Raw genomic sequence first — 21,566 nt, 5'->3', positions numbered from 1 at the left:
AAACCCCTCCACACTTGTTGATTGCCTTGCGGTGTAGCGCCCGCGGCCCCTCGGCATGGTGCCCCTCGGCCCCTCGGGGACCAGGGACCGCTTCTTTCGCGTCTTGTCCTTGTTTGTTTTCATCGTTTTCGGCCGTTAGGACGCTTTCTGGCCTTTTTTTATAAATTCATTCATTCCATCGCAGCTTTTTTGCATGGGGCGAATCCATCATTGATATGCATCTTATTTTATTCATGCTGATCTCGCTTCCGGTGTTGTTTATTTTCAATCGTTTTGCTCCCTATAGTATTGCCATTCTTTCGTCGGACAGCCTGCGCGTTTTTGGTCACTCTTTCCCTCACCGATATGTGCCATGCATTTAGATTCATTCATTCATTCATTCATTCATTCATTCATTCATTCATTCATTCATTCATTCATTCATTCATTCATTCATTCATTCATTCATTGGCTGCGTTTACACCACCACCCCATGACTCCAGGGATGCCTTTGATGCACGTCTAACTGGAGCGCTGGAGGTGACACCCCCACCCCCTTTTACACACACACGCACACACACATTGACACGGCGTGCTGCCATCCAACATTGTTTATCTCACGCCCCTAATCGAGCCCCCATCGCGCTGCCCGTGTTTAGGGTGGCGTGGCGTTGCGTGGCGCGGACCGCGGCGTGGAGTGGTGGCAAGCGGCGAGCCCTGGCCGAGCCTGGCCGTTGCATGGCGGCCCGCGGACCGCCGCCACCACCGCGCGGCCAGTGAATGGATCATGAACCACCGCGTGGCGCCGCGCCACGCCACGCCACGCCGCGCCACGCCACGCCGCGCCGCCGCGCCACGCCGCGCCACGCCGTCAGCCGAGCCGTTCTGCTGTTCCATCAAGTAATTGATGACGTTGGCCCTGGGGCTGACGCAGGCTGGGCAGGCTGGGCTACGCGAGATCCCCATGGCGGCCTGCCGCCCTCCCTGCCAGCCTCAAGCTCGTCGTTAATCCAAATGACGGTCAAAATCGGGCCTCTTTTTCTTCCCCGCCCTTTTGTTTTGCCGTTCGAACGTTATGGGCGGTGCGCGCGCGCGGTGCGGCGCGGTGCGCTGGGGGGGGGGGCCTTCCTCGGGGCAGGGGAAGGGAGCTCCCCGAACACCGGAACAGAGCCACCGTGCCGCCGCGCCGCCGTCGACCCGATTGGCCCGAGACTGGAATCTCAACGGGTGCATTCCGGAAGGCGTTAATGGAGGAGGTGGCGCCCGGGGCCCGGGGCTGCCTCCGCCGCCGCGCCACGCCGCGCTCCGGTAGGCAACATTTTTAATAAAACCGGCTACGCGCTACGCCACTGCCACTGCCGCTCGGCGCTCATGCATATTTCATCGGCCGGAGAGAGAGAGAGAGAGAGAGAGAGGGGGGGGGGGTGAGCAGATGAGCCGCGTGACGTGGGCATGCCGTCGGCACTGCTGATAACTGCCAACCGCGCATCACGAGGCCAAGGCGGCAGCGGCGCGCATCGCGCATCGCGCCGCAGGGAATCGCAGCTAGAGCGAATCAGCGGTCCCGTTGCCGGCACTGCTTTCCTTGCTCTGCCTCTCTCGCACTCAGTCATCGCCCCGTGTGAGTGCGAGAGAGACAGCGCCACTTGTGCACGTTTAACACCTTCGCGCCGGTGCGAGAACATGGTTCTCGCACGCTGAAAGCCCAAACGCCGATACGAGAACATGGTTCTCGTATAGGAGATTTTTGGCGCATGGTGTTTAGGTGGTCATACCAAGTCCGAATATCCATGTGCCATGTGGTTGCGACGTAAGGTTCGGAAGTTAGCACCTTCGGCATCTAGGCTTTTCCACCAAACTTGGCTTCGGCGCGAAGGTGTTAACGAACGGCCCATCCTTCTCGCCTAACCGCGCCCTTCCGTCCCACGTGTGCTTCCCCCCCCTCTCTCTCTCCTCTCTTCTCTCTCCTCTCTCGCCCCCCCTCTCTCTCTCTCTCTCTCCTCTCCTCTCCCTCTCTTCTCTCTCTCCTCTCCCTCTGCTCTCTCCATCTCGGGCCTCGGGGCTCTGCTCTCCTCTCTCGTCTCTCCTCTCTCTCTCGCTCTCTCTCTCCCTCCTCCTCTCTCTCCTCTCTCTCTCTCTCTCCCTCTCTCTCTCTCTCCTCCTCTCTCTCTCTCTCTCTCTCTCTCTCTCTCTCTCTCTCTCTCTCTCGAGGGGACCACTGATAGTTGACCGTGTGCAGCTCCTGCTTTCTAAAGCTTTTTAACTAGTTTCTTGCTAGTTTTTGGGACCCACCCAAAGTGAATTAGTGAATGTTTCCATCAATCATCAAGATGTGATAAGAATTTTTACTCCCCCTTTCGTCTGGAGACGAAAAATCTCCATTCACTACTGGACCACGCCGGGCCCCCGCCTGGCATAACCTCAACATCACCATGAGTTTCGCTCAAGTTGCTGCATCCTCACCAAACCACTACGGATACTCCGAAGAATTCATCGATCCAGAAGAAAACCACCACCCCCGAAGCCAAAACATCGATCAAGATCACCAAAACATCGAAAACGGCAGTGTCAACAATCCACCTACGAATGGCATTCCCTCTGAGAATGTAAACAACAACAGAACCACTCCGAATTCTTACTCACCTTCAAAAATTCGCCATCATTCTAGAAAACACTGACAATGTACTTCAAGACCAATGCCTTCGTGCAGTAGCAGACGTAATCTCAGGTAAAACATCCATTATGCCACAAGACTTAGCGGAGGAAGAGTCTGCATGTACCTCACTGATGAAACGTACGTAAACAAAATGTGCACAGAAGGGGGAGTAACCATTGGAAACGTATACATTCCAATCAGGAAGTATGTCACTGAAGCCAAAAGTTTGTCATTTCAAACTGTCCTCCAGAGATGGGAGACGATGAACTGAAGCAGCTACTACAACCATATGGAAAAATTGTGTCAGCCCCATCTAGACTTCGAGTCTCCACTGCCCATGAAGATCTACGTCACATCAAGTCTTGGCGAAGATCAATCTACATCATCACTTCAAGAGATGGCCCTGAAATGCCGAAGAAAATCCCCATTACAAACAGGATTGATGGAAGTAAGTCAATGCTGTACATTGAAACAGATGAAATTATCTGCAGTTTTTGTCTGGTCCCAGGTCACAATGTGGATAAATGTAAGAAGAAAGAACTTCATGAGAGAGAATTTCCCCTCTTCCAACAACCTGTTGCGGCTCGTTATTCAACCACTCCACCCCCAGGACTACTCAAAAAGAAGAAACATCCCTCGAGGCAGTACCAGCATTCTCAATCAAACCACTTTCATGCCGGTCTACAACAACCAGCAAGTGAGACAGCACACTGTTCAGCCAACTCAAGAAGGCCAGACAGGCCAGCAAGAAACGCCCCCTCAGTTTTGAGCTCAACTCTCAACACTAGCTTCACCCATCCCCAAACAACGTTCTTCAAATCAAGAAAACTCTCAACTTCAACATCAGTCATCGCTTCAAGAAACCAACCGTCACAAATCCTCTGACACAGCTATAGTTGCACCAGAAGAAACTTCAAGCCTCAACGCATCAGGAGACTCAGCTATGTTTTTTGATTTCTCATCTCCAATCTCTATAAGTGCTTCAAATAGAGACAGTCAAGCCAAGAGCCAGAAGAGAGTGCTGGTTTTTCACCTGATAAACAAGAAGTCACAGGAAATAAATTTTCAAAAATGATTCAGTGGAAAACAGCAGTGAAAGTGACATTTCAGATGTGGACTTTGATTCTTGTGACAGTTTAGAAATAAAACTCTCCAAGAAAGACAAGAAAGAGAAGAAGACTATTCAAGATATAATGAAAAAATGGATTTTGATAATCAAATTATAACCCAGCTTCAATTCTCCAGTTTCCTCATAAACTGCAGGGGAAAAGCTAACTCCAAGAAAATTGCTGATCAGTATCACATTGACAAGACTGCTCTGATAGAGCATCTTGATAAAGCTGAACTCCTGTGTAGTGATTTTAACCTGAAGAGAAGAATAGAGCGTGCAACTGCTGCTCTCAAAGTCCCTGACAAGAAGTAGTCTCATTTAAAAATGTTATATTTAAATATTTTTAAAGCATTCTATTTTATAGCATTTTGTTTTCCACTACAAGATTTTTACTTTTTCAAAAATGCTTTCACATGCATTATTTTGTATAATGCTCTCCATTCTTTCACTCAACACCCAGGACTTATAAGCCATCAAAAACAGCTGAGTCTTCAAGAATATTCAAGAACCAACAATAGTGATATCATCCTGCTGCAAGAAACCAACCTTCATCCTGGCACAATTTTGGCCTATCCGAGTAATTTCCATTATCTTCTAAACCCACCAGTACAGCCAGCATCAGGTGTGGCAATCGCAATCAAAAATGAATTTTACGAAAAAATAGTAATACTGTCACATCAAAATCCAGTGCCCGGCTATCTACAAACACTTAATTTTAAAATCAGTGATCAAGAGTACCATCTAATAATGTTTACATGCCTCATGATAATAATCTAGCCTCAACTGTCATCAAGCAAATTCATCTGTACATAGAGAAGCAAAATGAAGAATCAAAATTTTTTTAGCTGGGGACTGGAATGTCACCCTAAAAGAAGAAGACAGAAGAAACTGCATTGAAAAAAGAACAGAACTTGCTCGTGAACTTCAAGTTTTACTCCAGCAACACAACATGTCAGACATCTGGAGAGATTTTAATCCAAGAAAATCACAGTTCACTTATAGAGGTCTTCACCATAATCACCCCATGTCAAGACTAGATAGAGTGTACACTAGGAAGAGAGATCTCAACCTAGTCATCAACACTAAAATTATACCATCTTTCTCGGACCACTCCAGTGTCCATGTAAATCTCAACGCCAACCAGCAGAAGTATCATCCACCTTATTGGAAATTGGACACGGATCTTCTCAAATCTCAAGAATATAGAGAAATAGTGTGCAATATTCTTTCCCACTTTGAAGAAAAATCTCTTGAAGAAAATCAAAATATTGCAATCTTGTGGGATGACCTGAAGCAAGAAATAAAGTTAGCATCTCAGCGATTCATGAAGAAACTAAAAGAAAAGAAGCAAGAAAAACTTTCTATACTCCATGCTCAAATAAATTACATTGAATCCAAACACAAACTATCAAGACATGATGAAGAAATGCTTATAGAGTGCCAGAGAGAAGTCTCAGATGCTTACCAACAGACAAGTTCAGAAAAGCTGAAAAACCTGAAAACTAGTTTCTGCAAAGAAGCCAACACACAGTCCAAGTTCTTCCTCAGAATGGCTAAACAAGGAAGCCTTCTGCCGCCATAGATCAACTGGAAATAAATGGAAAAATTACTTGTGACAAAAAAGAAATTTCTCTTTTGTACAAAATGCATACAAGTCATCCTCAGCAGCAAAAATACCAGCACCATTGACCCAGCCAACCCCATCTACCAAAACTTACCAAGACTCTCTCAGGCGGAGCAAGAATTTTGCGACCAGCCCATCACAGAAGAAGAAATAAAAACATCCATAAATGAAGCGAAGCTCAACAAAGCCCCTGGAATGGATGGACTTCCCATTGAGTTTTATAAATTTTTCTGGGAACAAATCAAAAACATCTTTCTCAAGGTTATCCAGAATTTTCAACAAACCGGAGAACTTCCAAAATCAATGAAGAAAATTGTAATTGCACCAATACCCAAGAAAGGTGACAGGATGAAACTCAAGAACTGGCCCATTGCACTCATCAATGTGGACTACAAAATTGTATCTAGAACATACAGCAAGAGGATTTCAAGTGTGGTGACAACCTTACTGTCATCTGACCAAAGCTATTGTGTACCAAAGAGAACAATTTATGATAACCTTCATCTCATCCGCAATGTCATCAAGCACTCCAACAACTCTAACTCACCACTGGCAGTTCTCAGCCTGGACCAGACGGAAGCCTTCAATAAAATCTCTCACCAATATTTACATCATTTGCTGAAGTTGCATGGATTTGGACCTAAATTCTGCAATGCAATAATATCACTTCTAAGTGGCACTCAAGGATACATCAAGATAACCTCGACTCTTCTTGCCCCTTTCTTTTTTGAAACTGGAGTCCGACAAGGCGACCCACTGGCAGGCCTCTGTACAATAAATCAATCGAGCCCTTTCTTCGTTACTTGTACAGCCTAGTGCACTTCAGAGGTTACCAAATCCCCAACTCCATTTTATCTGTAAAAGGCACTGCCTTTGCGGATGACATCAACTTATTCATCACTTCAGATCAAGACTTCAAAACAATAGCAGAAGCTTTTCAAATCTACAGCCAACATCAGGAGGACAACTTAACAACACAAAATCCTCCGTTCTCTTCTGTGGAAGCTGGAAAACAAGAACGTCGTCCCCATTTGAATCGCAATGCAACAATGAAGGGAAAAATTTCTGGGAGTATATTTTGGAAATGAAAAAAACTATGAAGAAAGAAATTGGAACATGCTCACAACCAAAGTCAAAGGAACTCTAAAAAAGTGGTCCCAGTTTGTCCAACTCACTTCCTACCAGGGAAGGAAAATAATATGCAACCAACTTGTTGGATCACTTCTAATCCATGTTCTAAATGTATTGCACCCACCCACAGCATTTGTTGAAGAAACACAGAAAGCAATGGTTGACTTTGTGTGGCAGGGAAAACACTGGCTCCACCCAAACTATCTCTACTCTCCTCTTGAAAAAGGCGGTCAAGACCTCATCAACATCAGTGCCAAGATTAATTCTCTCCGCCTCAACCTGGCCAGCAAGATTCAAGAAAATTTTTCCGCCCAAAATGCATCTTCTCTCTTTCACCGTTACAACCTCTCACTTTATGGAGGATTGTCTCCCATACATTTCTTCAGTCATGAAAAAGATGAAACTTATTTTGTCAATCTCAATTATTTTTATCAAAGCTTACTGAATGCATGGCTCAACATTAATCCAACCAATTTTCTACAAAATTATCCATGGAAACAATCAGAGAAATGCCTTTAAGTGGAAGCAAATTTATAGACGGACAGAAACTCAGGATAATTCCAGAATGGAAAAAAGCTGGATTCAAGAAGATGCAACAACTCCTTGAAGAAAATGACAACTGGAAAAATCTAAACTTCCAAAATTTATCCTTGTCACTCCAAAGAAGACTCTCCATCAATTACCAGCAAATCAAACCTACATCAACAGCAAGAAAAAAGGAAGTCAAGAAGAAAACTCAGATTTTGAAGAACAGAGATTTCAATTCACCGTTCAAGACCAAGCCAACCCAAAGATTTTCCCCGCTGGAAAGAAAATTTTGTACCAAGCATGTCTTCAGCCGCTGATAACAAAACCTGAAGTAATGGAATGTCACAGTGGTATAGGAAGAATTTCAACTGGTCCTCCATCTACCACTCTCCAATTGAAAGAAAAGATTCTGACATTTCCTGGAGACTTCTTCACAATGCCCTAGTCACCCCGAAGAAATTCAACGCATGGCATATCATAGATCTCCCCATTGTCCTTGGTGCCCGGAAGAAGAAGGAAACATCATTCACATGATTTTCAAATGCAAGACAACAAAGCCGCTTTGGTCTTTCACCTCAGAAAAAATTCTCCAAATCACCCAAAGCACCAGCCCACTCAACCTTCAACAAGCACTAATTGGCTTCTCCCCAATCACTCCTGCTACAAGACTTGCCAACATTCTTCTCTCTCTAGCCAAGAGCACCATCTATAGATCATACCAGAAAAGAATTAAAGAACCATCTCCCCCACCTCCAAACTATCTCATCATCTTTCAAAGAAGATTAAAATTTAGACTTCTACTTGAAGAGTACCATGCATCAATAAATAAAACTGAAGAAAATTTCATAGAAACATTTCTGATAAATGGTGCCCTGCTCGCCATTTAGATCTGCCAGAACTTCAACAAGAAAATGAAAAAGAAAAACTTCAACAAGAAAATGAAAAAGAAAAACTTCAACAAAAAAAAAAAAAAAAAAAAAAAAAACCTTCTTTGCTAACTGTTTAAAAATAAAAATTCGAACAAATTGTAAAACACTGCACTTCATCACTTTTCAAAAACACCTCAAGAAACATTTAAACGGCATGCTTTTATAACATTTTTGACTCTTTCCCCCCCCGGCCCTTATTGTAAACAAAAATCCCCCCAATAAACAATTGTAAAAACTAAAAACTAAACTCTCTCTCTCTCTCTCTCTCTCTCTCTCTCTCTCTGTCCCCGTTTCTCTCCGTCTCGCGAGGCACTCTTTGGAGCCGCCCCGAGCCCACTCACTTTTCGCGCCACCTTTGATAGAACAGGGCAGCAGGGCGCAAGAAAATTTTTAATGGGGGAAGTTGGATTGTCTCTCTGTTTGCCAGTCCTTCCTCGTCGGAGGAGGACAGATCGGCCGGCAACAGCGCGGGCCGGGGCGTGCCGGGGCTGGAGTGGGAAACTCGGAGGGGCACTCCATGCCCCAGTGCCCCCATGCGGCCGGCAGCGCTGCTGGCCCTGCTGCCCTGCCGGCCCTGCCGGCCCCGGGGGGACGGGACTCGTTAGCGTGGGCAAACGGCCGCCGATGAAATGGCACTTTTATATGTACTTGACGCTTTCTTCACGAGGGGAAAGCTTTCGGCCTGCCTGCCCGGCCGTCCGATTGGCTGGTTTGGTTTCGCACGGTGGCCACCACAAGCAGCCCCCGTTATGAGACTGGGACTCAAATATCAATCCGGTGTCTGTTGTGCGATTGGGGATTCAAGAGAGAGTGTCCTGCTGCAGGTGCTCATCACCAAGCTGCGGTCCGCCACGTCGTTGGAGACGCAGCAGTCCCGGAAGGCCACCAAGGCCCTGCTGGTGCTGATCCCGCTGCTCGGCATGACGTACGTGCTCACCATGGCCGCGCCGCCCGACGACGCCACCGGCGCGGCCGTCTACTCCACGGCCAGGGCGTGCCTGCTGTCCACCCAGGTAAGCAACCGCCCGCCGAGTGTGCTGCGTGCAGTGTACTCCACGTGGAGAGCCCATCCCCGCAGTGACGGGCAGGGTGTTGTTTAACACACTCCGGGGGCTTGCTCTCGCTTGCCTCGCTTGCCTCGCACCCTTCCCGACGCATTTTCCCCTCGGCCGGGCTCCGCTCCGCCCCCCACCCCTGCCCGCCAGCCCCGCCAGCCCCGCGATCTCTGCCCCCCATCGGCCCAGTCGAGTTTGATGGTGCGGAATTTTATGGCAGGCCCCGCGGACCCGGCTCGTGCCCGTGCTGCCCGTGCTCGTGCTGCAACACTCTTGCGCCGCGCGCCGCCAGGGCTCGGGACTCGGGGCGAATGAGTGAATATCGAGGGGTTTGCGCGGAAGCTGCGGGGCTCCAGATTGGGAGCTGAAAATGTAGACAGCTATCGCTGTCCTCGAGGGAAGTCGACATTCGTGCGCAAGTTGAGCTCCGCATCGCGTCGCTGGACGCTGGGACTTGAGGCCCTGGCTGGACGGTCCCTGCGATACAGAAGGGCCCGGTTCCTGGGCCCTGGGCGCCGCGCTCGCCGTAGTTCATTTGTACGCCAGTCCCTCTCCCCCCTCCCCCCAGCCTCCGCCCGTTGCCCTCCGTTCAAACAACGGCCATGCAGCCCGGGGCTGGCTGGCTGGCTGGCTGCTGGCTGGGAGGCAGGCAGGCTGGCAGGGCTGGCAGCGCGCACGCCCGTCAGTTCGGCAGTAGTTGGGTGAGCCAAACTTTATCTTTATCTTTATCTTATACGTTAACTGGGCGAAGCCCTCCATTCAGCCCACAGCCCAGAGCCCAGTGGAGATGCCGGGACTTGGCGGGACCCAGCCGGTTGTCAAGTTTACTTTCGATCTTTAGGCGTGTTAAAACCACGAAAGTAGCATAAAATGTATATGCATGGAAAGGGGAAAGTTCAAAGATTACATTGACGCTAATTTGGACGAAAATAAACTCTTAATGTGAAAATGAGAAGACGACGGGCGTGAAATGGCGAAGGCGAGAGAAGGCGAAAACGATCGTCGGGCCGTCGTTTACTCGCATCTTTGAGCATGTTAGAACGCCGAAAGTGGCACAAATTGTATATTAATGGAAAGAGGAAGGTTCAAAGATTACATTGACGCTAATTTTGACGAAAATAAACTCTTTATGTGAAAATGAGGAGACGACGGAGCGTGAAATGGCGAAGGCGAGAGAAGGCGAAAACGATCGTCGGGCCGTCGTTTACTCGCATCTTTGAGCATGTTAGAACGCCGAAAGTGGCACAAATTGTATATTTATGGAAAGAGGAAGGTTCAAAGATTACATTGACGCTAATTTTGACGAAAATAAACTCTTTATGTGAAAATGAGGAGACGACGGAGCGTGAAATGGCGAAGGCGAGAGAAGGCGAAAACGATCGTCGGGCCGTCGTTTACTCGCATCTTTGAGCATGTTAGAACGCCGAAAGTGGCACAAATTGTATATTTATGGAAAGAGGAAGGTTCAAAGATTACATTGACGCTAATTTCCGTGAAATTGAACTCATTACGTGAAAATGAGAAGACGACGGGCGTGAAATGGCGAAGGCGAGAGCGCACTAGCTGAACTGTGAATAGCATGATCCTGCCAATAGTGAAGCGCAGAGTCGTTCGAGCAGAAAGCAGAATTCAAGAAAATAATAACATTCTTTCAGATAACTTGACACTTTAACTGTACTTATGATTGTTCGTTCACCATAATTGTAACGTGGAATCGAAGGAAATGAGTACATGAAACCTGCATTCTATTGACACATCTCACCGTTCATAATCTTAATCTTAATAATGGAATAATATTTTACCAAATTTGATTGGTTATGCATTCAAAGTAGTTTCTGTAAAACGATTGAAATTTATTATCATACACATTATCAAACATCTAACACTGGCACATGTATCACAGTGTCTTGTGTTTTTCTTGTAGACTAATATTCATTTCACAAAAGTTTATGATGCCAAGCGATAGATCAAACGAAATTAAAGACCTTATTCTGCGGTCATTCAAAAATATAAAAAGAGACAAGGAGAATCTTCAGGGGAATATATGGCCCTTGCCATTTTCTCTTGTCGGTGGATGTAAATTGTGAGCGCTTAAAGGCGTTCTGTGGGCAAAGGCGTTCTGTTGGGGTAGGCGTTCTGCCTGCCTAGGGGGATGTTATGTGTTAGGTGGCCTTTGCCACTTGTTCTTAAAATTACACATAAACTGTTGGTGCGCAGTTGTGTGGGTTGCACAAAGGCAACTAGAAAAAGAACAAACAGCTACAATCTATCTGATAGAGAACTTGATACCTTTGCAACCAATGACGTTCCTTAGCTTTTATTTGTAATGTGAAACTGACGGAAACATTGTCATTACATCTGTTAAGGTTATTGTAAAGTGAAAAAAGTGACTATTTAATATTTTTTATTTACTTGTGTCAAATGTCTTAATTTATGGATAAAAGTTCCTTTTTATTGCATAAACTCATACACTAAGAGCAGGGCCCCACTTCATTTTAGTTTCCGAGTTATGGATGTTTACGGTAACTTTCAGTCGTTTCTCTCAAATTCTCCTCACGACAAAGGATTAGCTACCCAGTCCCCAGATTCAAGCAATTGTATTCTTCTTTGCCTAGGGAAAAGATAGCGTTGCCCTTTTTTCAATATGTCACTTAGTTTTCTTCAAAATTCCAAGACCAAAATAAGACAAAATCTCTCAAATTTGAATAAAGATAAAAATGGGCCTGGTGAAATAGCTTTTACAGCCTCTTCCAGACTGATATTTTCAAATTTGCCCACGCCATCTTTTTCCAGTGCAATAATAGATATACTTGTCCGAATCTGAAGACTGGGTAGCAAATCATTTGTCATGAGGAGAATTTGGGAGAAACGACTAAAAGTTAACGTAAACATCCATAACTCAGAAACTAATAGGAGTTGGGGCTCCCAACTTCAGAAATAAATTCACCTAGTAGTGGTTGAATTTTGACCACAAAATGAACTTTCTGTGACAAATACTTTTAGGACATTCTAGTTTCACTTGACAGCCTCCTTAATCTAGAGATGTTAGGTGGCCTTTGCAGTACAAGGTCATAAATTAAATAAATGTACACAGCTAAAATCCTAGCGGCACGGGGTATCGCCGCACGCTTCACGAGGCACGATGGGTTGCCTACCCACTGGGCTGATTCCTGTTCCAGCCGAGCCCACCTAGCGTCAAAGACATCAATGATCGTCACAGACCCACTTTCCGGAACACAATAGAATTTTTTTCAACCTGGATACGGTGCGACGTCATAGTAAAATTGACAGCACTGTTAAATTAATCCAGAAACATCCTTAATAAATTAAACAAATGCTTAAAAATTGTCACTTTCTTAGCGACATAGAGGAAAATTTGAAAAATAAATTACAAATATGTAAACGTAGGAGCCCTTAGGCTCAGCCTGAAGCGGTAGCTTTTCCTAGTTATCGCACATGGCGAACTAGACGGCAGTGCGACTCGTATCGCAAACAAAGTCGGCCCGGGATGTGGAAAGGGGGGTGGGGGAGATTCCGGGCGAAGATCCGCGTGGCACAAGTTGCACCGTCCGGGCCGTGGCGCACAGTGGGCCAGAAGCCGGTGGAGGCGGCCAAAACTCCAGACGCCTTTTGAGCTCCAGAGTCGCTAAATGGGACTCGAACCGAACGTGTGACCCCACCAATGGATTGCTCTCCGAACGAGGAATCGATTGGTGGGGTCACACGTTCGGTTCGAGTCCCATTTAGCGACCCTGGAGCTCAAAACGCGTCTAGAGTTTTGGCCGCCTCCACCGGCTTCTGGAGAGTCCCGTGGCGGACGTGAGCGCTGCCGGCCGCCGGGCGGGGCCGCTCCCGTATATGTGTCGTTTGAGGTGGTATAAAGTCGGTCCCGGCGGCTGATTTCGGTACCATCCGACGCGTGTCGTAGCAGTGATTGTGTGTGCGTGTTCGTGTGCCGATCGGTGGTGTTTTGTGGCCGTTGTGGGCATTTTTCGTCCCGCCACGTGCTTCCTTTGTTCGCTGCGGGTCTGCGCGTGCGATAAGCACGTTGTGACGCGCCTGCGTGCCCCGCGGAGTGAGGTTATCACATTCACGACCGGACTCGTTTTGAGCAAACTTCCACTCAGGACCGGAGTCTGCTTTGACCAAACTATGCATCTCCCAGACCTCGCGACTAGATATAAGCACGAATCATGCAATAACAAAACCAATCAGCCGAAAAAAAAAATTCCGGGAACCCCGCGCCCGGACGGTCGCGAGGGCCATGCCCATTCACGGGTACAGGGTTCCCGTGTGGACGCCAACGACATTAGATGCGGGAACGCAGTACGGAAACACGGTTCCCGATCAAAATGAGTACCAAAATCATTTTATTTTTCAAAAATAAGGAAGAAAACGCAAGAAGTCTCAGTTTGAAGCTTGTATGGCCGTTTTTGAGTCCGGGAACCGTGTACCCGGACGGTCGTCAGAGACATGTCCAGTCCGGGAACACCGTTCCCGTACGTAAAAGCAGCCCAGCAAACTAAATGAGGGTATTTTTGGAATCAGCGGAGCGAGCCCAGGCCATTCGCACACTTTTCGACCTGTTTTGAGATGTTACAACCAACCCGATTTCCACGCGGCCTTCTTGACATGCAGCAGAATCGGGCCGTGTCAAAATCGAGTTGGTTGTAACAGCTCAAACCAAGTCGAAAAGTGTGCAAATGGCCTGGGCTCGATCCGCTGATTCCGAAAATACCCTCATTTAGCTTGCTGGGCCGCTTTTACGTACGGGAACGGTGTTCCCGGACTGGACATGTCTCTGACGACCGTCCGGGAATCATGTACCCGTACCAAATTCATCGTACGAGGTCCGTTCAAAAAGTAGCTTGCGTCTTTCGTTGAGGCGGTTCCAAAAAAATATGTCTCATGATCGTGACAATTCTGTGAGGCGAAATCGGAAAATCGGATTTGTCCGGGAACGGTGTTCCCGGATGGTCGTCTGGACTTTTTCCCGTACGGGTACGCGTGTTCCCGGACGGTCGTGAATGTGTTATGCGGCCCTCGGCCCTCGGTCTGCCCGCGTCACGATGGACCCTGGGGCCCCGCAGCTCCTTCCTTGGTGTCATCGCCGTGGATCCTCCTACAGCCCCCGCTTCTCCTGCACCGACATTCGGCGGAATTCCAGGTGACTCTGCGTCGTCCGGTGGGGCCTGCGGGCCGAGGGGCTAGGGGGGTCTAGTGGGGCCGGGTGCTCCCCGCCCGTTGTCTGCAGGTGCAGGGCCTTGCTTTGGCCGCTGCTGTTGTGTTTGCCTTGTCTAGTTTTAGTCAAACTGCTCCAGGAAATGGGACGCGCGGCGTGGTAAGACGGGCTGGTGTTGCCTGGGCTGGGTGACGCGGTGGTGGCTCGTCAAAGGGCCTCCCCCTGTCCTCTGGCTTTGGCCGGCCGCCCGGCCTTGCCCTGCTGGCGCGCCATAGGCCGGACAGTTTTCACCCATTTTTTCCAGCTTTTCCTTTTCAGGTTTTTTACAGCATTCTCTTGCAGCCTCGTCGATTTGTTATCAGCGCATTTTGCCGTCAACCGTCACGATCTTTCAAGGCTTCCCTTCGTCTGGTTTTTCTAATTCCCAGCCAGAAGCATTCGTCTCGTCCTTGGTTCGCGGCCCGGTAGCGTCGCGACGCGGCTGTGATACGCGGCTCTGCTGAGACAGCGGCCGGATGGAGGCGTCGGATTGGCGGGCCCGCGTGGTCCTTTGGTTCCAGTCGGTGTCGTCGCGGCGCAACTGCGATAAGCGGTACTGCTGAGGCAGCGGCCAGGCGGGATCCGCGGCGAGGCGCGCGGACGGCCGGACGGACTGTGGCCGCGCTGCGAGACTGACGTCACACGGCCCTTTGCTGCTTTTATTTTGCCGACATCGCCGCGCTACTGTTTCAAGTGAAGTCGCCGCCGCTGGGGAACAACTAAAAACGCAACAGCAAACCAATTGCTAGGAATGACGGAAGCTTGTCATCGGACCGTTTGGCAGCAGGGACGCCCTCGTACATTGCTCCAATTTCCGCGGTACTGCCTCCAATGCGGGGACACAGGACCTTTACCACGCACCTGATGCGTTTGCGTCGGCTTGCCTCGCATGCCATGCGCTCCGTACGTCCGCTCCCACGCGGATGCAGGAGAGGAGCAAAGGGTTTTTCGCCTCCGTCACGGCACCGATAGTCGCCAGAACAATAGGCACAGGCCACATTTTGCCCCTGTACACAGGCACCAACCTCCTCTGCTCCACCCAAAGGCCGCCTCTGGATCCGCCACTGTCCACCATCGTCCAGGCCGTCACCCTACGCATCATTCTGCCACTCCGCGCAGGAGGTTAACTGCTCTGCGTGGACTTCCAGAAGCTGCGACAGTGAGCACTGCTCCGCCCTGTAGGCCTCCATGCAGGCCGTTGGAGTCCCGGAGTAGTCCACCGATTTGATCTAGCTGTCTCAGGGTGCTCCGTTCTGCACCGTGCGAGACTGAAAAGGAGTTCACTATCTGCGCTGCGGGACCCACCCTATCTCCGTTTCGGGCTGCTCACGAACTTCCAGGAGGCCCTCTCCACTGGTTGTACTTGTCCGAGACGCGTATGCGCGCTGCGGTGCGGCTTTCCCAGACGTCGTTGTGGTGTGTCTGCAGTACCCCATCGCCCTCCATGGCACCTTCGTCGGCGCGGGTACCGTCGCGTTCCGGAGTGGTCCCTCTTTCAGGCTCTTGGCTGTGTGGCAGTGCCGGTTCGGAGCTCCCTGGCGTGCTGCAGATGTTTCAGATCCCCTGCGGACCCGACCGGGGACAATCAAGCCTCCACTGCTCTTCTCCTCTACCGTGTCTCTGCCGCCATCCGCGAAGCGTCCCGTGATCGGCCGTGCACTCACCTCCTGGGCCAACGTCAACGGGACGCGGAGTCGTGCGGGGCCGCCGGCTGGAGGGATACTTCCTCTGAAAGAGACTCGTGGACAACGGCGCCGCTTCATCAGCTTCAGCAGCCCCGCCTCAGTGCAGTTCGTCGCATCTGCGGCGCAGTCCCGCAATGAAGAGGTTCGACAACTACGTGAGGAGCAGGACTGGCGCCATGCTACACCGCAATGCATCCTCCACTGTCTCCACAACACTCAAGGGTCCAAAGGCAACGAACCTCACTTTCCTCAACCTGGGATGGGTCATACTTCCACGGAGGTTGCCCCATACCCCCCCAGTAGAGGGTGGCTGCCTCAGACAAGACACAGCCTGCATTTGAGGTTTGCAGTCTGAGTTCTGTGTTTGTTGTAGTTGCTTACTCGAACGCTAAAGGTCTGCTGAGGCCTAACAGCGCCGATGACGATGACCGGCTTCTGGCCCACTGTGTGGCGGCGGCGAACCCAACTCGGCCCGCGAGGGCAACAGCCCGGCAGGGTAGGCTGGCCCGCCGGACGCGCAGGCGTGGCGGCACAGCCTACCCTCCGATTGACAGGCGCTTCGGCCAGCCTGCCTGCACCTTGACTTGACCGCCTCACCGCCTGTCCGTCTGTCCGCAGGGCTTGAGCGTGGCCCTGCTGTACTGCTTCCTGAACGCCGAGGTGCGGCGCGCCCTGCACCACCGCTGGCACCGCTACAGGGAGTCCCGCGACCTGGCGGCCAGGCCGTGCCCCGCCTGCGCCAAGGACTGGTCGCCGCGGTCGCGCACCGAGAGCATACGGTGAGTACGGGTCTGTCTCTCTCGCACCCACAGGCCTGGGGTGAGTGCGAGGGAGACAAGACGTGCGCGGTGCGGCGCGGCGTTGGCGTGGCGTTCGTCACCGCCCCATCCGCGGTGCGCGCACTGCGGATTTGTAGCCGTGGAAATTGCCTCGAGGCGGCCGAACAGGCTGCGGGGGAGGCGGGGGCTGTTTTATGTCTCAATGCACAGGGCCGTGCCGGGCCGGGCCCTTTCAGGGTGCGAACGAACGGCCAGGGCGCCAGGGCCACAAAGCCGGCCCAGGCCCTTCAACGCGCTTCGCAGCGCCACGCAGCGCCACACCGCTGTTGCGTCTCGTTCCCACGCCAATCCAGCACACTGGTGCGGTCGCTCTGTCTCCCTCGCAGTCCTGCGCGACGCCGTATGAGCGAGAGAGACAGAGCCACGACGGCGCCGTTCGGAATCACTGTGCAGTGCCGCGAGCTGTGGCTGTGGGCATGCACCCTCCATTAGCTCTCAGAGCCGGCCTCTCCGCTGCCGCGCTGCCAAGGCTGTGGGGGATGAATTTTAGATGCGCCGCGCCGCTCCGCGCCAGGCAGCTCGATTCCGACCGGTGCCCTCGTCGCTCTGTCTCTCTCGCACCCCTACGGGACGCCCCATGAGTGCGAGAGAGAAGACGGCGCCATGGTTGTGCAGAGCTTGTGCTGGCAGCCGAGCCACTGCCGTGTTCGGCTGGTGCGTAGTGCGTGTGTGAGATACGTGGGGCGTGGCGGCGTGGCGGCGCCTAGAGAGGGGGGGGGGGGGCAGCGAGCCCGGGGCCCCGGGCACGCCCAGGGGGTGCATGCCGTGCAGACGCCGTCACGATCGGAAAGGACGCGCCGGGACCGCGTCGGGAATACGAGTCGGGAAAGGAAGCGTGCACTCCGCCGTTTCTGTGGCTGCCCAGGGCGGCAGAGTGCCTGGAGCTGGAGCCTGAGCTGGAGCGCGCTGAGCCATGCCAGGCAGCCAGGCGGGCTAGGGCCGCAAGATGAAAATCATGAGCCACTCCACTCCTCTCCAGGTCTGGCCGGGTCTGGCGCTCTGCCTGGGAGATGAGCCCTCTGTTTGCTGAGCCCCTCTGCGCGGGGCGACGCGGGGTGGGGTGGGGCGGGCGGGGTCCGGTGTGCAGTGTCAATTCCGTAATGTCCCTCCCGGCCATCTAGGCCTGGCCCGGGTAGGCTCGGCCGCCTGGGGCACTGTCCTGCCAAAGACGCGTGGCCAAGAACTGGCGCTCGATTCCGAATAGTGCCAAATGGCGGTCCGGCCCTTTCCCCCTCCCTTTCCGCGTTCGCCCCGCTCTTCACGCTCCGCGCTGCTCCCTGCTTCCAGGCTGTACTGCCCGCCGGCGACGACGGGCACGGGCGGCAGCGGCAAGCGGGAGTCGACGGCCAGCCAGAACACCACGACCACGCTGCTCGGACACCAGCTGGCGCTCCACCACCAGGCCCACCACAACGCCGTCGAGCACACTGTCTAGGCCGTCGAGGCCCTGGACTCTGGCACGGAGCACGGCCGGCCGCCGAGCCCCACCGCCCACCGCACCTCGGCCAGCCTCCTTGCCCTCTTCCACCGGCCGTCTGTCGGCTGCCCCGGGGTCTTCAGAATAAATTTGAATTGTTTTCGCGGGGGATAGTCCGGAGGAGTTTGAGATAACACACTGGGAGTCGCAAACGCCTACAATAACAGCGCGATGGCCAGTGCACCGGAACGTCGGCGTAGCCAACACAGCCAAGTCGTGCTTGAATCTCTTGCAGAAGAATTTGAGTTCGTTCACTTCGAATGAGGACGTGTTGTCTGTCAAGTGGATCCCGTGGACCGTATGGGCGAGGACTGTGGACCATCCCTGTTGTGGGTTTAGTACAAATCCAGTGAACCCAAAACCACATAAACACTGTGTACCCTGTGTGGACCATGAGTTGAATGGAAGAATCTGTTTGAATGAGTAACTAGTGTGAAAGTTAGTTTTTTACAATAAAATTAAAGCTACAAAAACACGCAAAAAAAAATTTGCTTGCTTTGATAAAGGCATAATATTTTTTGCCCATTTGTTTCACAAAACACAGTTGTTACCTTTCCATTATTTATTTTTGTGCTAATACCTAAAAAACTTGTGTTTATGTTCGTTTTTCTCAATTTGCCTTCTCAAAAAACAACTTTTACTATCAAGATATTTACACCATACTCAGGTAATTGGCGAACAGCAAAACATGTTTTGTGAAACAATCAACAAGGAGACCAGGGGGCTCCGTTTCCCTTATCTCCACACTTTATGATCTCTTTGCAAGAAAGCCAAGTACATCACAAGCAAGCATTGTAATATATAAATAATAATAAATGAAATATTAGAAATTTCAGCACCAAAATACATTGTTTTGTTTCTTTGTAAATATATTTTGTTAAGTGCTCTTCTAGAATAGTTATTAAATAAGTGTAAAAAAATATAAATAAATTCACTGTTTTCCACATTGTTTTGTTTCAATATAATATAAGTTGCTACATACATGTTTCATTTGACCTCTCTTAATTTTTCTTAGGTGTACTACAGAAAGGGCACTTCAAGAGTTTTGAAATTCAAAGAATAAGTTTAAAGGAGAATCTTGTATTTCACTGCTTTTGGCACCTTATTTATCACTAATCGTCCATCGTAGCTTAATGAGGCAAAGGTCCATGGATCTGCCACAGACCACTCCACACTGTATACAGAATCTTCATGTTGATCATAAGTTGCCAGAATTCCATCAGCAAGTCTGAATAAAGAGAATGTTTGCCCAAAAGAAGAAAAATAGGGAGAAATAAAATCATTAATTTATTTTCTTGAAAAGCAACTCACCTGCCATTTTTAGAATCAACTTCATCTTCAGGTGCTCCAAGGTGCCCATCTGGCTCAGAGGATATGGATGCTACACTTGTGAGCACAAGGCGTGCGTCACTACTAGAAGTGAGGACTAATTGGTCATGGAAGTGATTGTAGCGAACAGCCCACACCCTGCGGCAACAAAAATATTAATGACATGTATTTCCACTTGATCATGAATTGACATTAACTTGTATGTAATCTCAAGAGCTTTCCAAATATTTAAAAGTACCAGTGGGAGTGATCAGATATTGAGATTACAGGTTCAGAGGGATTCCGCACATCCCAGAATTTTGTGCTTCCATCATCTCCGCCAGATGCTATATAATACTGCTTGTTAGGATTGATGTCAAAATCTCTGTAAACAAAAATAAAGTTACAAAACCAATTTGAAATATTAAAACTCTCTATGAAAGCCAAGAAGGCCAAGAACTCTGGCACCTCCCTCCCACCAACGCTACATCCAGATGGTAACAAATACTTGAAAACTTACCGAACTAATTGAGAATGAGCACCATCAATGCACCAAGCTTGTTTATTATCCTCTCGTAGATCCCAACTGCGAATACTGCATTCACTAGCAGTTACAAACTGAGTGCACTTATGGTGAGAGTTCCATTTGCCTGTCATGAAACGTGGTTGGCCTTTACCTTCTAAAGTACCTTTGGAGATCAGCTGAACAGACATAAGTGGTAATTTCTACATAAATGCGGGAGCTAAATGTTAGAGACAAAACTGCACAATCCTCTTCTACCAATTACCTTGGGAGATGATTCACCAACATCAAAAAGTAAGAAATGGTTATCTACAACGGACATTACTCTTGAGCCATCAGTTGGGTGGAAAACAGATACTTTGACTTCTTTTCCATGCTGCATGGTGTCGAGTTCACACAAGCACTCAAGAGGATTCATTGAAGAATGGTGACTTCCGCTTCCACCTTCTTGATCAACATCCGTCTGGTCTTCAGTCTCCGCAGGTGGCAACCGCCATAAGGCAGACTTCATCACACATGAATTATCTTCTGTAAAGCACTAAAGATTAAACAACTGTTTTTCAGTTAACTTCACAATATACCAAGTAGAAATAAAATAGCAATTATGTGTCTAGTTAATGATTCACCTGTAATAGTGTTGTAGCAAGTAGATATGACATCAGCACTGACTGGTGATGGTGACACAGACCAAATCTCTCCAGTACTGTGTGGAAAAACACGCGTATTCACATAACTATGCTCTTCATCCAGCTCAACAAGATGGATTTGGTTTTGAGTGAATTTTAAGGACTGAGTTCCCACAAAGAATCGCACAGCCTCAGTCTCAGCAAGTTGAGGAGCAAGTGCACGAGCCTGCAAAATTAAAAGAAACACTAGGTATACCATTAAGAATGAAAGACGAAGGTTACAGAATAAATAACTCCACAAGACTCTTAGAGATACTCTCTAATAATTGTAGAAATCATGCTGTAACCTTAACAAAATATAATGTTTGTTGCAAAGAGCTTTATTGTCAAGTAAAAACATATGGCTATTTACAAATAAAAAATTTACCTGGAATTCCAAGCCGTAGATTATGGAATTGTCATCTGCCATTTCATAAATAATTTAGCTCTCTCAGTCACAAGTGTTTGTTTACCATCAACACAAGCAGAAGCTAGCTGTGTCAGTGTCAGTGACACGTCGCCCACTCACTGGCCAAAAGCAACATTGCAAACACAAATAGTACAGCTTTCGTCAATGACCCGATGAGATGGACAGAAAAGTACAATAAATTCGTACTGGTCAAATGTTTTTTATGATTTCAGTCAACGTTCACCGTTTTGGTACCTATCATTGTCTGAGAGAAGTTTCGGTCCGTGTAACGATCGGGCGCGGGCGTTCTTTGCAACGCGTTATGTTTAATTGTTTCAGTCAAGTAAAAAAGCTAAGATTATGAAAATAATAAGAGTTTGTAACAGTAAATGGTGATTTTTATTCAACAAGTAGCTCTTACTGGGA

At 49.3% G+C, this 21,566-nt stretch overlaps 2 protein-coding genes and 1 long non-coding RNA gene across 5 annotated transcripts in view; 1 reads left to right on the top strand and 2 right to left on the bottom strand.

The window, feature by feature from the left end:
• LOC117646203 (diuretic hormone receptor-like) overlaps positions 1–19,181 on the top strand; it is a 39,392-nt gene extending 20,211 nt beyond the window's left edge. The window contains exons 11-13 of the mRNA XM_034387010.1: positions 8,783–8,971; positions 16,538–16,698; positions 18,046–19,181. Of these exons, the coding sequence (XP_034242901.1) occupies positions 8,783–8,971; positions 16,538–16,698; positions 18,046–18,193 (498 nt within the window). The 3' untranslated portion in view covers positions 18,194–19,181. The remainder of the gene's footprint in view (positions 1–8,782; positions 8,972–16,537; positions 16,699–18,045) is intronic.
• LOC117646387 lies at positions 5,312–5,735 on the bottom strand. The gene is made up of 3 exons (XR_004587780.1): positions 5,702–5,735; positions 5,465–5,600; positions 5,312–5,333 (listed from the first exon to the last, which is right to left on the bottom strand). It is a non-coding gene; the product is annotated as an uncharacterized LOC117646387 (long non-coding RNA).
• LOC117646386 (EARP-interacting protein homolog) lies at positions 19,166–21,465 on the bottom strand. Of its 3 annotated transcripts, none has more exons than XM_034387277.1 (7): positions 21,120–21,465; positions 20,693–20,918; positions 20,332–20,591; positions 20,064–20,245; positions 19,803–19,928; positions 19,547–19,702; positions 19,166–19,463 (listed from the first exon to the last, which is right to left on the bottom strand). In XM_034387277.1, the coding sequence occupies exons 1-7, from the start codon at positions 21,159–21,161 to the stop codon at positions 19,301–19,303; spliced, it is 1,155 nt and encodes a 384-aa protein (XP_034243168.1). In that variant the 5' UTR covers positions 21,162–21,465; the 3' UTR covers positions 19,166–19,300. The 3 variants fall into 3 exon arrangements, with proteins under 3 accessions (XP_034243168.1, XP_034243167.1, XP_034243169.1); XM_034387276.1 differs by having other exon boundaries at positions 20,332–20,594; positions 21,120–21,464; XM_034387278.1 differs by lacking the exon at positions 21,120–21,465 and having other exon boundaries at positions 20,332–20,604; positions 20,693–20,876.
• Between the last annotated feature and the right edge of the window lie 101 nt (positions 21,466–21,566).

Source organism: Thrips palmi, unplaced genomic scaffold (genome assembly GCF_012932325.1).
Source record: "Thrips palmi isolate BJ-2018 unplaced genomic scaffold, TpBJ-2018v1 HiC_scaffold_19, whole genome shotgun sequence".
NCBI lineage: Eukaryota > Metazoa > Arthropoda > Insecta > Thysanoptera > Thripidae > Thrips > Thrips palmi.
The sequence above is the reverse complement of the archived record's forward strand: the minus strand, read 5'-3'. Positions and strand labels throughout refer to the sequence as shown.

What these genes read in the sequence shown, in the direction of transcription:
- LOC117646386 (XM_034387276.1), bottom strand. Translation starts at nt 21,161, where the DNA reads ATGGCAGATGACAATTCCATAATCTACGGCTTGGAATTCCAG. An exon ending in TTGCTACAACACTATTACAG is followed by an intron (nt 20,595 to 20,692) that starts GTGAATCATTAA and finishes AGTGCTTTACAG; the next exon opens with AAGATAATTCATGTGTGATG. An exon ending in GCTCATTCTCAATTAGTTCG is followed by an intron (nt 19,929 to 20,063) that starts GTAAGTTTTCAA and finishes TTTTGTTTACAG; the next exon opens with AGATTTTGACATCAATCCTA.